The sequence below is a fragment of the Lissotriton vulgaris genome, chromosome 2_1, assembly GCF_964263255.1.
Source record: "Lissotriton vulgaris chromosome 2_1, aLisVul1.2, whole genome shotgun sequence".
In the NCBI taxonomy this organism is placed as follows: Eukaryota; Metazoa; Chordata; class Amphibia; order Caudata; family Salamandridae; genus Lissotriton; species Lissotriton vulgaris.
This window is the reverse complement of record NC_141687.1, coordinates 822,421,539-822,433,876: the sequence shown is the minus strand read 5'-3', so window position 1 is coordinate 822,433,876 and position 12,338 is coordinate 822,421,539. Positions and strand designations below refer to the sequence as shown.

General features: G+C 48.6%; 1 protein-coding gene across 1 annotated transcript in view; it reads left to right on the top strand.

Annotated features, from left to right (window-relative positions):
* ITPRID2 (ITPR interacting domain containing 2) overlaps positions 1–12,338 on the top strand; it is a 219,570-nt gene that overhangs the window by 153,558 nt on the left and 53,674 nt on the right. The window contains exons 12-14 of the mRNA XM_086956225.1: positions 6,564–6,641; positions 6,746–6,873; positions 9,073–9,223. Coding sequence (XP_086812351.1) covers positions 6,564–6,641; positions 6,746–6,873; positions 9,073–9,223 — 357 coding nt within the window. The remainder of the gene's footprint in view (positions 1–6,563; positions 6,642–6,745; positions 6,874–9,072; positions 9,224–12,338) is intronic.

Sequence of the window (12,338 nt, the reverse complement as noted above, 5' to 3'; positions counted from 1 at the left end):
GTGTGTGTGTGTGGCTGTGTGTGTGTGTGTGTGGCTGTGTGTGTGTGGCTGTGTGTGTGTGGCTCTGTGTGTGGCTCTGTGTGTGGCTCTGTGTGTGGCTCTGTGTGTGGCTCTGTGTGTGGCTCTGTGTGTGGCTCTGTGTGTGGCTCTGTGTGTGGCTCTGTGTGTGGCTCTGTGTGTGGCTCTGTGTGTGGCTCTGTGTGTGGCTCTGTGTGTGGCTCTGTGTGTGGCTCTGTGTGTGGCTCTGTGTGTGGCTCTGTGTGTGGCTCTGTGTGTGGCTCTGTGTGTGGCTCTGTGTGGGGCTCTGTGTGGGGCTCTGTGTGGGGCTCTGTGTGGGGCTCTGTGTGGGGCTCTGTGTGGGGCTCTGTGTGTTTGTGTGGCTCTGTGTGTTTGTGTGGCTCTGTGTGTTTGTGTGGCTCTGTGTGTTTGTGTGGCTCTGTGTGTTTGTGTGGCTCTGGGTGTTTGTGTGGCTCTGGGTGTTTGTGTGGCTCTGTGTGTTTGTGTGGCTCTGTGTGTTTGTGTGGCTCTGTGTGTTTGTGTGGCTCTGTGTGTTTGTGTGGCTCTGTGTGTGTGTGTGGCTCTGTGTGTGTGTGTGGCTCTGTGTGTGTGTGTGGCTCTGTGTGTGTGGCTCTGGGTGTGTGGCTCTCTGTGTGTGTGTGTGTGGCTCTGTGTGTGTGTGTGGGTGTGGCTCTGTGTGTGTGGCTCTCTGTGTGTGTGGCTCTCTGTGTGTGTGGCTCTCTGTGTGTGTGGCTCTGTGTGTGTGTGTGTGTGGCTCTGTGTGTGTGTGTGTGGCTCTGTGTGTGTGTGTGTGGCTCTCTGTGTGTGTGTGTGTGTGTGTGGCTCTGTGTGTGTGTGTGTGTGGCTCTGTGTGTGTGTGTGTGGCTCTCTGTGTGTGTGTGTGTGTGTGTGGCTCTGTGTGTGTGTGTGTGTGTGGCTCTGTGTGTGTGTGTGTGTGGCTCTGTGTGTGTGTGTGTGTGGCTCTGTGTGTGTGTGTGTGTGGCTCTGTGTGTGTGTGTGTGTGGCTCTGTGTGTGTGTGTGGCTCTGTGTGTGTGTGTGTGGCTCTGTGTGTGTGTGGCTGTGTGTGTGTGTGTGGCTGTGTGTGTGTGTGTGGCTCTGTGTGTGTGTGTGTGTGTGGCTCTGTGTGTGTGTGTGTGGCTCTGTGTGTGTGTGTGTGGCTCTGTGTGTGTGTGTGTGGCTCTGTGTGTGTGTGTGGCTCTGTGTGTGTGTGTGGCTCTGTGTGTGTGTGTGGCTCTGTGTGTGTGTGTGGCTCTGTGTGTGTGTGTGGCTCTGTGTGTGTGTGTGGCTCTGTGTGTGTGTGTGGCTCTGTGTGTGTGTGTGGCTCTGTGTGTGTGTGTGTGTGTGGCTCTGTGTGTGTGTGTGTGGCTCTGTGTGTGTGTGTGTGTGGCTCTGTGTGTGTGTGTGGCTCTGTGTGTGTGTGTGGCTCTGTGTGTGTGTGTGTGTGTGGCTCTGTGTGTGTGTGTGTGGCTCTGTGTGTGTGTGTGTGTGGCTCTGTGTGTGTGTGTGTGTGGCTCTGTGTGTGTGTGTGTGGCTCTGTGTGTGTGTGGCTCTCTGTGTGTGTGGCTCTGTGTGTTTGTGTGGCTCTGTGTGTTTGTGTGGCTCTGTGTGTTTGTGTGGCTCTGTGTGTGTGTGTGGCTCTGTGTGTGTGTGTGGCTCTGTGTGTGTGTGTGGCTCTGTGTGTGTGTGGCTCTCTGTGTGTGTGGCTCTCTGTGTGTGTGTGTGGCTCTGTGTGTGTGTGGCTCTGTGTGTGTGTGTGTGGCTCTGTGTGTGTGTGTGTGTGGCTCTGTGTGTGTGTGTGTGTGGCTCTGTGTGTGTGTGTGTGGCTCTGTGTGTGTGTGGCTCTCTGTGTGTGTGGCTCTCTGTGTGTGTGTGTGGCTCTGTGTGTGTGTGGCTCTGTGTGTGTGTGTGTGGCTCTGTGTGTGTGTGGCTCTCTGTGTGTGTGTGTGTGGCTCTCTGTGTGTGTGTGTGTGGCTCTGTGTGTGTGTGGCTCTGTGTGTGTGTGGCTCTGTGTGTGTGTGTGTGTGGCTCTGTGTGTGTGTGGCTCTGTGTGTGGCTCTCTGTGTGTGTGGCTGTGTGTGTGTGTGTGTGGCTCTCTCTGTCTGTGTGTGTGTGTGGCTCTCTCTGTCTGTGTGTGTGTGTGGCTCTCTCTGTCTGTGTGTGTGTGTGGCTCTCTCTGTCTGTGTGTGTGTGTGGCTCTCTCTGTCTGTGTGTGTGTGTGGCTCTCTCTGTCTGTGTGTGTGTGTGTGTGTGTGGCTCTCTCTGTCTGTGTGTGTGTGTGTGTGTGGCTCTCTCTGTCTGTGTGTGTGTGTGTGTGTGTGGCTCTCTCTGTGTGTGTGTGTGTGTGTGACTCTCTCTGTCTGTGTGTGTGTGGCTCTCTGTGTGTGTGTGTGTGTGTGTGGGGGGGGCTCTGTGTGTGTGGGGCTCTGTGTGTGTGTGTGTGTGTGTGGCTCTCTGTGTGTGTGGCTCTCTGTGTGTGTGGCTGTGTGTGTGTGTGTGTGTGGCTCTCTGTGTGTGTGTGTGTGGCTCTCTGTGTGTGTGTGTGTGGCTCTCTGTGTGTGTGTGTGTGGCTCTCTGTGTGTGTGTGTGTGTGTGGCTCTCTGTGTGTGTGTGTGGCTCTCTCTGTGTGTGTGTGTGTGTGTGGCTCTGTGTGTGTGTGGCTCTGTGTGTGTGTGTGTGTGTGTGTGTGTGGCTCTGTGTGTGTGTGTGGCTCTGTGTGTGTGTGTGGCTCTGTGTGTGTGTGTGTGGCTCTGTGTGTGTGGCTCTGTGTGTGTGTGTGTGGCTCTGTGTGTGTGGCTCTGTGTGTGTGTGTGTGGCTCTCTCTGTCTGTGTGTGGGTGTGTGTTTGTGTGGCTCTCTCTGTCTGTGTGTGCGTGTGTGTGTGTGTGGCTCTCTCTGTCTGTGTGTGCGTGTGTGTGTGTGTGGCTCTCTGTGTGTGTCTGTGTGTGTGTGGCTCTGTGTGTGTGTGTGTGTGTGTGTGTGTGGCTCTCTGTGTGTGTGTGTGTGTGTGTGTGGGGCTCTCTGTGTGTGTGTGTGTGGCTCTCTGTGTATGCGTGTGGGGCTGTGTATGCGTGTGGGGCTGTGTATGCGTGTGGGGCTGTGTATGCGTGTGGGGCGCTCTGTGCGTGTGGGGCGCTCTGTGCGTGTGTGGGGCGCTCTGTGCGTGTGTGGGGCGCTCTGTGCGTGTGTGGGGCGCTCTGTGCGTGTGTGGGGCGCTCTGTGCGCGTGTGGGGCGCTCTGTGCGCGTGTGGGGCGCTCTGTGCGCGTGTGGGGCGCTCTGTGCGCGTGTGGGGCGCTCTGTGCGCGTGTGGGGCGCTCTGTGCGCGTGTGGGGCGCTCTGTGCGCGCGTGGGGCGCTCTGTGCGCGCGTGGGGCGCTCTGTGCGCGCGTGGGGCGCTCTGTGCGCGTGTGGGGCGCGCTGTGCGCGAGCGTGGGGCGCTCTGTGCGCGCGCGTGGGGCGTGCTGTGTGTGCGCGTGGGGGGGCTCGCTGTGTGTGCGTGTGGGGGGGCTCGCTGTGCGGGTGTGTGTGGGGGGGTCGCTGTGCGTGTGTGTGTGTGGGGGTCGCTGTGTGTGTGGGGGGCGCTGTGTGTGTGGGGGGGCTCGCTGTGTGTGTTTGTGGGGGGCTCGCTGTGTGTGTGTGCGGGGGGCTCGCTGTGTGTGGGGCTCGCTGTGTGTGTGTGGGGGGGGCTCGCTGTGTGCGCGTGGGGGGCGCGCTATGTGTGCGTGTGGGGGGGGCTCGCTGTGTGTGCGCGTGGGGGGCTCACTGTGTGGGGGGGCTCGCTGTGTGTGTGTGTGGGGGGGCTCGCTGTGCGTGTGTGTGTGTGGGGGTCGCTGTGTGTGTGGGGGGGCTCGCTGTGTGTGTGTGTGTGTGGGGGGCTCGCTGTGTGTGTGTGTGGGGGGCTCGCTGTGTGTGGGGCTCGCTGTGTGTGTGTGGGGGGGGCTCGTGTGTGTGGGGGGGGCTCGTGTGTGTGGGGGGGGCTCGTGTGTGTGGGGGGGGGCTCGTGTGTGTGGGGGGGGGCTCGCTGTGTGTGTGGGGGGGGCTCGCTGTGTGTGTGGGGGGGGCTCGCTGTGTGTGTGGGGGGGGCTCGCTGTGTGTGGGGGGGTCGCTGTGCGTGTGTGTGTGGGGGGGGGTCGCTGTGCGTGTGGGGGGGGTCGCTGTGATTGTGTGTGTGGGGGGGCTCGCTGTGATTGTGTGTGTGGGGGGGCTCGCTGTGCGTGTGTGTGTGGGGGGGTCGCTGTGCGTGTGTGTGGGGCTCTGTGTCCGCGATTACCCTCTACTACTCTCTAATGCTCACCTATTGCCATTGTAAATGACAATACCATTTATTTATGTTTTAAAGAAAAAAATGTCATGAGCAATGCTAATAGCTCTACCTTTAATAATGCCGAGACCATTGCATTGTAAATGCTTTTTTTATGTATTTTTTTACACCATGGAGTAAGCCAAGACCTCCCAGTTGTTTCTTTTCCAAGTTATGAAACCACAATTTGGTTACTAGTTTTCTGCCGCTATGTCTGGTGACTGAGGAAGGGCCAAGTAAGGTGACTACTGCTCCTGTTTAGACTAGGTATTATTTATTAAGATTTTTTATTTGGCACCCAATGGTAATTAAACACTTTACATGAAACACACTATATATATATATCAACCAAAATTCCCAAAACTTTTCTTAAGCAGGAAGAAATTAAACTAGACCTTGTCTAAGAGCAAACAATTATATCTAACAGGTTAGGGAGGTAAGAAGGGGGATTTGTATTGATGAAATAACGTTACCGGTGTGAAGTAACGCAGTGGACCATGCTAACGACTAGAGGGCCTAGATCGCCAAGGAATGTTCTGAATGTGTGGTTTTTTTTTTAAATACTAATCTGCCTGATTCTAGCAGTAGGCACAGTAGACTTTTTGCTAATTCTAGCAGTACATGGACAGTAATCTGATGTCCGGGTTAGTGTTAGACATTGCAGCAAGATTGCAATGCCTCGGTACTCCTGCCTCCCTTCATCGTCGGTAGGCAATTTGGGGAAAAAAAGCTTAGGGGATAGCTGGCATGTGCCTCCCTTGCCTATTGACAAGGCTTGCAAGCGATTTCTCCTACTACTTCCTACACCTTTGGCAAGAATAGGGTGCATTAAATACCTGCCCTCACCTCCAATCCAAACTCGTCATTTGCACTCACACTGAGTCTTGGTGCAGGCTAGAGGGTTGAGGTACTTAGATAATTTTTTTTCTTTGCACTGTTTGTTTATCATCACAGGCAAGGAGAGTGATCATGAAAAGGTAGGTGGTCTGAATGACATGGCCACTTATAACATAACATTTTTATTTGTAAAGTGCACGTTCATTTTGAGGTATCTTGCTGAATCTCATTGTATTACCCAACTCAGAGGTACTCTTATCAGCCTCATATCTCATATTTAAACCTGTGAATATGAGATCAAACTTAGATGCTTGCAGTGGATGCATTGGTCCACTGACCCACCAGACCCGACTTAATGTATTATACTTCTCTTGATATTTTGAAACCGCATAATGGAGATCTACATTCATTAATGGCTATGCTTTCAGTTTTTTTCTCCTATATTGTTTGAGCAAAATTCACTAAACCTGGCAAGGCATTGAATACAGCCTCGTATTAGTCTCATTTTGAATTTGATACCCATTCATTCTGTCTTTTTAAGTCGTCACAGAAAATGTCTGACCCCACTTTCTAGTGCCTCCTTAGCGTAATTTACGACCTGCCCCATTTTCCAGTGCTGATCATAAGAACTTGTACTTTGCTTGTTCTGTTGGCCATCACTCCATTTAACTTGTAGTTGACCGATAGCTTTGTTAACTAGGATTTAAATGACCTCTGCTTCACTTGGTATGAAATTAACGTTATGTGGAATAAACTGTTCTGTGCCAACTGCCATCTTAGATGATGATTACGTGCTTATAAACACATGCATTCTCTACTGAGGCAGATAACATTAAAGCAATGAATGCCAATGACCTTCTAATGATTCAGGCTGTTACCCATTTCACTGGTATCGTTAGCTTTGTATCTTTTTTAAGGTATTTGTAATTGTTGAAGTAATAATGAAAAAATAAGCATTGTCTAGAATTCGAATCGAAGTGTGGCATTCCTTTAGAATTTAGCACATTTTAAAGGATGCATTTAACTAGTGTGATAAAATAATAGTTTGAAAGTTGGAATTAAACGAATGCAGAGTTATGGCCAACAAAATATCAGCCTGTAATAGCAATATTGGCCACAGTATTGCGATACAGGAGAGAGTTTAACATTCATACCTTCAGCTGTTAACATCGCTTTATAGTCTATTCCTTTCCTGCAATGTAGTACAGTTGATCTAGATATTGTTTACTAAACCCAGCCAAATTATGACTTCTTTTACGTGCTAAAGTTGTTTTATTTTCCTACTGTTCACCCAGGTAAAATTGGTATCACTTGTTATAGCCATGTAGATCGTCCGCTGGATTCAAGGCGAGTCATCCGTGATTGACCTATGTTTTTGTTTTCTTTGTTAAAATTTGTATTTATGTTTTAGTATCCTATGATGAGGGGAAACGAAGTGGTGAATCCTGGTTTTGTTCCTCCAAGACCAGCTATCTTGCCTCTATATGAAGTAAGTTTAATGTTTTTGGTAGTGAAACCCCAAGAATGAATTTCAAGCTTTCAAAAATGGATTCTACTTAAAACACCACTTGTGTAATTTTTTTTTTTTATAAGAACACATTTCAAGAACTGCAAATGATGAGAAGAAGCCTGAATTTGTTTAGAACCCAAATGATGGACTTGGAACTCAGTATGCTACGTCAGCAAACTATGGTTTATCACCAGTTGACCGAAGAGGAAAAGTAAGTGTGTGTGTATATTGAGGTATGAGTGTATTTTGTGGGGTATCTAAAGGTGTTAGTTAACAGTCACAGGAATCTACTTGTCTTCTTGATGTATGTTCTATATAAAGCCTGATCCCATCTAAAAGTCAGCTGAGCGCTTACAGGCCCAGTGGCGGACTAAAGAGGAACAACAAGTGGGAGCCGCTTTGGGATGGAAATGTAGGGGAACTACATTAGCTAGGTTGGTTCTCTCCAGGAAATGACTGGATGGTAATAAAGTGACAAGGTGATGTTTGAAGAGATGGCTGTTCTGCCCAGTTTGTCAGTAAACCAAGGATAAGGTCTCCCAAATCTACTCTTGTATAGCTGCAAATCACACATGTCTGGTCTTCTCCTTGCTGCAGATTGTGGGCTTAAGGAGAGCATTATATTGCTTCAAATGTCGCAAGACAGATACAAGATCTTGCTCTTGGGTGCCAGGTATGGAGGAGTGCTTGAGTTAACCACCTGCTAAGTGACACAGTTAGTCATGAATAGCATAACATGTATTTACTAATATATGCATTAGTTCTTGTGGGAATACAGAGAGAATCTGCGTTCACTGTCAATAGTTGGGATTCTGTTGTGTTTCTGAAGACTTTATCAAGCAACACCCTCAATGAAGTTTGCTCTTAAAGGTAGGTTGGAGTCGCGTGAATCTTGGACATGCTGGCCAGTAGGATGTTCCTCCATCTAGATGGGATAGGATCAGTGCTTGAATGGCAGTTCTTAAGTGTGGTTCCAGTTGAAAGGTCTTTACTTTGCGGAGTGGGAACTGTGGATGGCACGAATTTTTAGTTTTGAAGCTGAAGTTTGTTTGCTTTAGAGCTGTTGGAAAATGGTGCCATTACTCAATTTAGACAGATCTCTGAGCACCAGCCATGTATTTTTTTGTCAATGGCAGTAGTTGGTTATGGATGCAAATTAAATCAATGTCCGCATATTCCTTCTCCATATGGTTTTATCTGAGGTAGACCTGTGACAACCATGCTTGATTTGTTTGGCGAGGAAGATCTTCGAGTGATCATAGTCCTTGCCAGAACAGACCATCCGGTAATGAGGGATTTCTGCATACTGATGGATCTTGATGTCATTTTTCGGAATTTACACAATAAGGACCTGCATGTACTGGTTCAAGATCACTGAGGCGATTAATATGTGAATAGGCTCAGTAGTCCAATTCTTTATTGTTCTTGTGCTGTTGGAGATGGTTGAGCTGATATTGAGAAGGGTTGAATACTGTACAATGTTAGAGTGGTGCATCATCTTAGATGTTTATACTTCTGCTGTTGATTACACATTGGCAATAAATTAATTCTAGTTAAATCATGGAGCAGAGGACTTGGCCTTCATGAACTAAAGCTTTAGCAGGCTGTTTCCCACTGCTTGTGTCCAGGATTGTGTGAAACTAAGCCTACTGTGGATCAGAGTGACCAAATCCGTGAGTTCTGGATTTCAAGATTTGACAGTCTTGAAGTCTGCAATAATATATATAGGGCAACGGTTCTAAACCTTTCGAATTTTGTAGACCCCCACTTAATCCCTACTGCAAGCTGGTGACCCAGCCTATTTAACTTCTACTATTTAAACCTCAAAGCAGAACACAAAAGTACAGAAGTACAAAACCAAGAATACATAAAAAAATAGACAAATTATGGAATATTTAATTCACAATTAAATATATGCATATTTTAATGGAAGGGTTTAGTTTTATTTCTAAAAGGTGAAGCAATATGCTATGCTCTAGGAAATCATTTTTTTCTTGTTTGGCTCATGATGCAGGTTCTGTTTTTTCATTGTCACCTACCAGTGCTTCGATTGACATTGCCAATCATTCATATTAAATTCTGGTTGCTGTACTTGTGCTGCTCTAAGAAATCAAACCAAAGAGACAACTCCATCTTTAACTTCCAATTTTAAATTCAGTCACATTTTCTGACCATTTAAATTTTACATTTTGTTTTTCTATGTATACATATTTTTTAATCAATTGATTATATTGAAATTTCTGTACAGTACCTGAATATGTGTCACAGACCCACATTGAGAATCACTATTTATTTAGATCCAGAGTATAGCAAAGGTTCTCAGTGCTTGTATTAAGAACCAAGTTTTCATTTATTTCTAGTGATTATTTGTGGCTGATGTGTTTTTACGTTTTGTGCCCGTTTCTTATAGATATGAAGCAGATCAACTTCAGGGTCTGAGAAATAATGTGCGTATGGAACTTCAAGAGTTAGAAATTCAGCTGGAGGAACGATTGCTGTTTCTAGAGGAACAGCTTAGAAATTTTCAAATATCTTCTCCTTCCAGATTTCAGCCTGTGATGGTAAGGTTCAAACATTGTTATGATTATAGGGTATACATGTCTTATACTAAAACTTATAAAACACACTTTTACTTCTAATAATATTTTTTAAATGCTCCCTAAAATTTAAATTGTATGCACATATAAATTGGGGATATCTTACTTTTTGTGAGTTTCTAAAACTGGATTTAAACAAATAAAAATCTAGAAAAAGTATACATGGTTTCTCTGCTATACAGCAGTGAAAGTGGAGATGAACCCCTGCGTTTAGTGTACTAGGAAGTAAATTCTTCCTTCATTCAGTCCTTGCTTCCCTCCTCCTGCCAAGTCCTAATCACGTTTACAGTATGTGACCCTCTGTTGCTGCAACACATGACAAGCAAGTGAATGCTCAGTATGTCTACTTATTTGCCTTAATCTTTGAAATGGACGTTGCCCAATCTATAGCCACCAGGTTTTGCACCCAAGGGTTATGTTTTTTTCTCTCTACCTAACTGTTCTGTATGACCTTTGGCTTGACACTGTCTGGTAGGGTCGCTGCACCTTTTCTATTATTCATCCCTGATCTCTCTGCTACAGCTAGCAGCAATTAAACAGGACCCGAGAACAGGAGGCATAATTATTGGTGTTGGAGTATGTAGGAAGGGGGAGGCTCTAGTTGGCGCAGTGCAACACTAGCGACAAGCAGGGACTCTCTCTTCCTCGTCAGGGCTGAGGGTTACCTTCCAGACAACCTCTGCTTACCCTCTAGGTAGTGTGGCTTAAGCAGTCGTAGGCTAATCTTTGGGGCACATAGGGTTAAACACTTGCACTATTACACCGTCACAACCAACCCACCACACAATGAGACCAGACTGTATTCTGTAAAAATATATATCTTTATATAGATTTTAAGCAGGCTTGTGAATACAGTTAGTGAACTTTCAAATAGCGGTTCCAAGTTACTTAGTTCAGGTTGCCACAGTTCTTTCTAGCAATAAGAGTTCTTTAGGGCCTTCTGGCCAGTTCAACAAAGTTCTTGTAGAGCGGGCGGCTTCCAGGGGAGCTGTCCCACGTCGCGTTGCCTTCCCGGGGTCGCTGTTCGTTGTGGCTCTCAGCCGAGCAGGTCACGGGTCATCCGGGGCAGCGGTGTTCTGTGGCGGCAGGGTCCTTTCCTCGTCGTCCGCTCCGACCCTGGAGGCGGCGGCTGTGGGGTGGCGGAAAGTGGCAGTACGGTCCCCAAGTGCAGGACGTACCCAGCCAAGTGCCGGTGCAGCTGTGCGCTCACAGCTGAGCTGTCGGGCAAGATACCGACCCAGTGGATTCTCACAGGGCAACTGTCCGTCTTTGCAAGTGGATTGGCTGCTCGTGGCGCAGTCAACTCGAGAGCTCGGACCGGACGGGTCCTCCTTCGCTTTGCTCTCGGGCTCCCGATGCAGTTGCGGTCACGGTGTTCGGGCCAGTGGCGGCTGGACCTCACTTTGCTTTCGCTGTTGCTTTGGGCCCCGGTCACGGTGGTCAGGTGGATGTCGTTGCCTTGGAGGAGATTCCTCCGTCGGTACTGCAGCGATAAGCAGCACACACACAGTCGCTTTCTTCAGGATGTAGCGCCCACTGGTCCTGGGGCGCTGGTCAGGGGGCAAGTTCACAGCAAGCCCTTGGAGATCGTTTCAGCAGAGTTTGGCACAAAGTCTTGTCAAGTAAAAGTCTTCTCGCAGTCTTTCCTTTTTCCTCTCCTTCGGCAGCAAGGCACCAGACACAGGCAAGAGACAGCACTCTTCCTTGTCCTTCCCGGTCCTTCTCGTCGGGCAGAGTTCCTTCTGTAGCCCAAACAGGATCTAATTTTCAAGGAGCAGGGCTCCTTCTTTTATATGGTATTTCTTTTGTTCTCGCAGGCCAGGGGGGCCTTTGCATAGCCACGTTCAGTCCTTGAGTACCCTGGTGGGTGTACTCCGGCTTCTGCTTTCAGTGTGAGGGGCAGGCGCATCAGACGCCCCACAGGAGGTGGAGCCAGCATTGTGCGGACAGGGGCAGCCAGAGTACCTTGTTGATGGGGCTTCGCCCTTCCTGGGCCAGGTGTCGGCTGAGTCATCAGTCGCTCCCCAGGAGGGTGGAGCCAGCATTGTGGTGGCAGAGCACAGCAAGATCCAGAGTCAAGAGCCACTCCTACCTCCCACTAAGGTGTAATCTGCGCATTCACCACCTGTCATCCCCCAGCCCTGTCACTCACACATCCCAGACAGTCAGATACACATACCAGCAGAGGCGGGCTGAAATGGTTAGGCAAGCAAATGCTAACTTTCTAAAAGTAGCTTTTGCAAACCCAGGATACGAAAATAAACTTGACTACAAGAAATATTTTATCATCCTGAGTTCAGGCATACTAAACACGACTCGCTACCATGCTCCTTGAGCCTGCTGGGATTATAGGGTGTAATAATTCCAGCAGCTCAGTCTGGCCTAATGGAGCAGGTAGCCTTCAATAGTGAAATACGGTTTTGGTTGTAAGTCACTACTAGGACATGCCACACACATCAGGGCTTGTCCTACCTTACACCTACAACGCTCCCTGCCCGCAGGCCTACCATAGGGGTGACTAATATGTAGTCAAGGGAAGGTTCGGGGGCTGGCAAGTGGGTGCACTTGCCCAGCTAGCGTGACAGTAAGAGACCGCACGCGGGTTCTGCGGTCGCAGTTCCCAGACACATCTTTACGGCTGCTTCGGTGGGTGGCGCAACCAGCGCTGCAGGCCCACCAGCAGTATTGGCATCTACAAGCCCCGGCACTCCTAGTGCACTTTACTAAGGACTAACAGTAAATCCAATGAACCAATCATGGATACCAATCGCATGTACAATTTGCAGTAGGGAGCACTTGCACTGCGGCACGGGTCAGCCGTGGCGCAGTGCCCTGAGTATCGGAAAACCAGCAAAATATCGGAGGCACATCAGCAAAAAGTGGAAGGGAAACTCACGCCAAGGTGCCAGGTCTAACAGAGTAGAAGGCAGTGATGTATATGTTCTGAAGAATGTATCTTAGTACTTAAAGCATACTTCTAGAGAAGCCACGTTTAAAGAGGCTTCTTTAGAAGTAAAGGAAATTAATAGTGGTTGTTATTGTCTGCCACAAATTTGACAGCTGCTTTATGCATTATCTC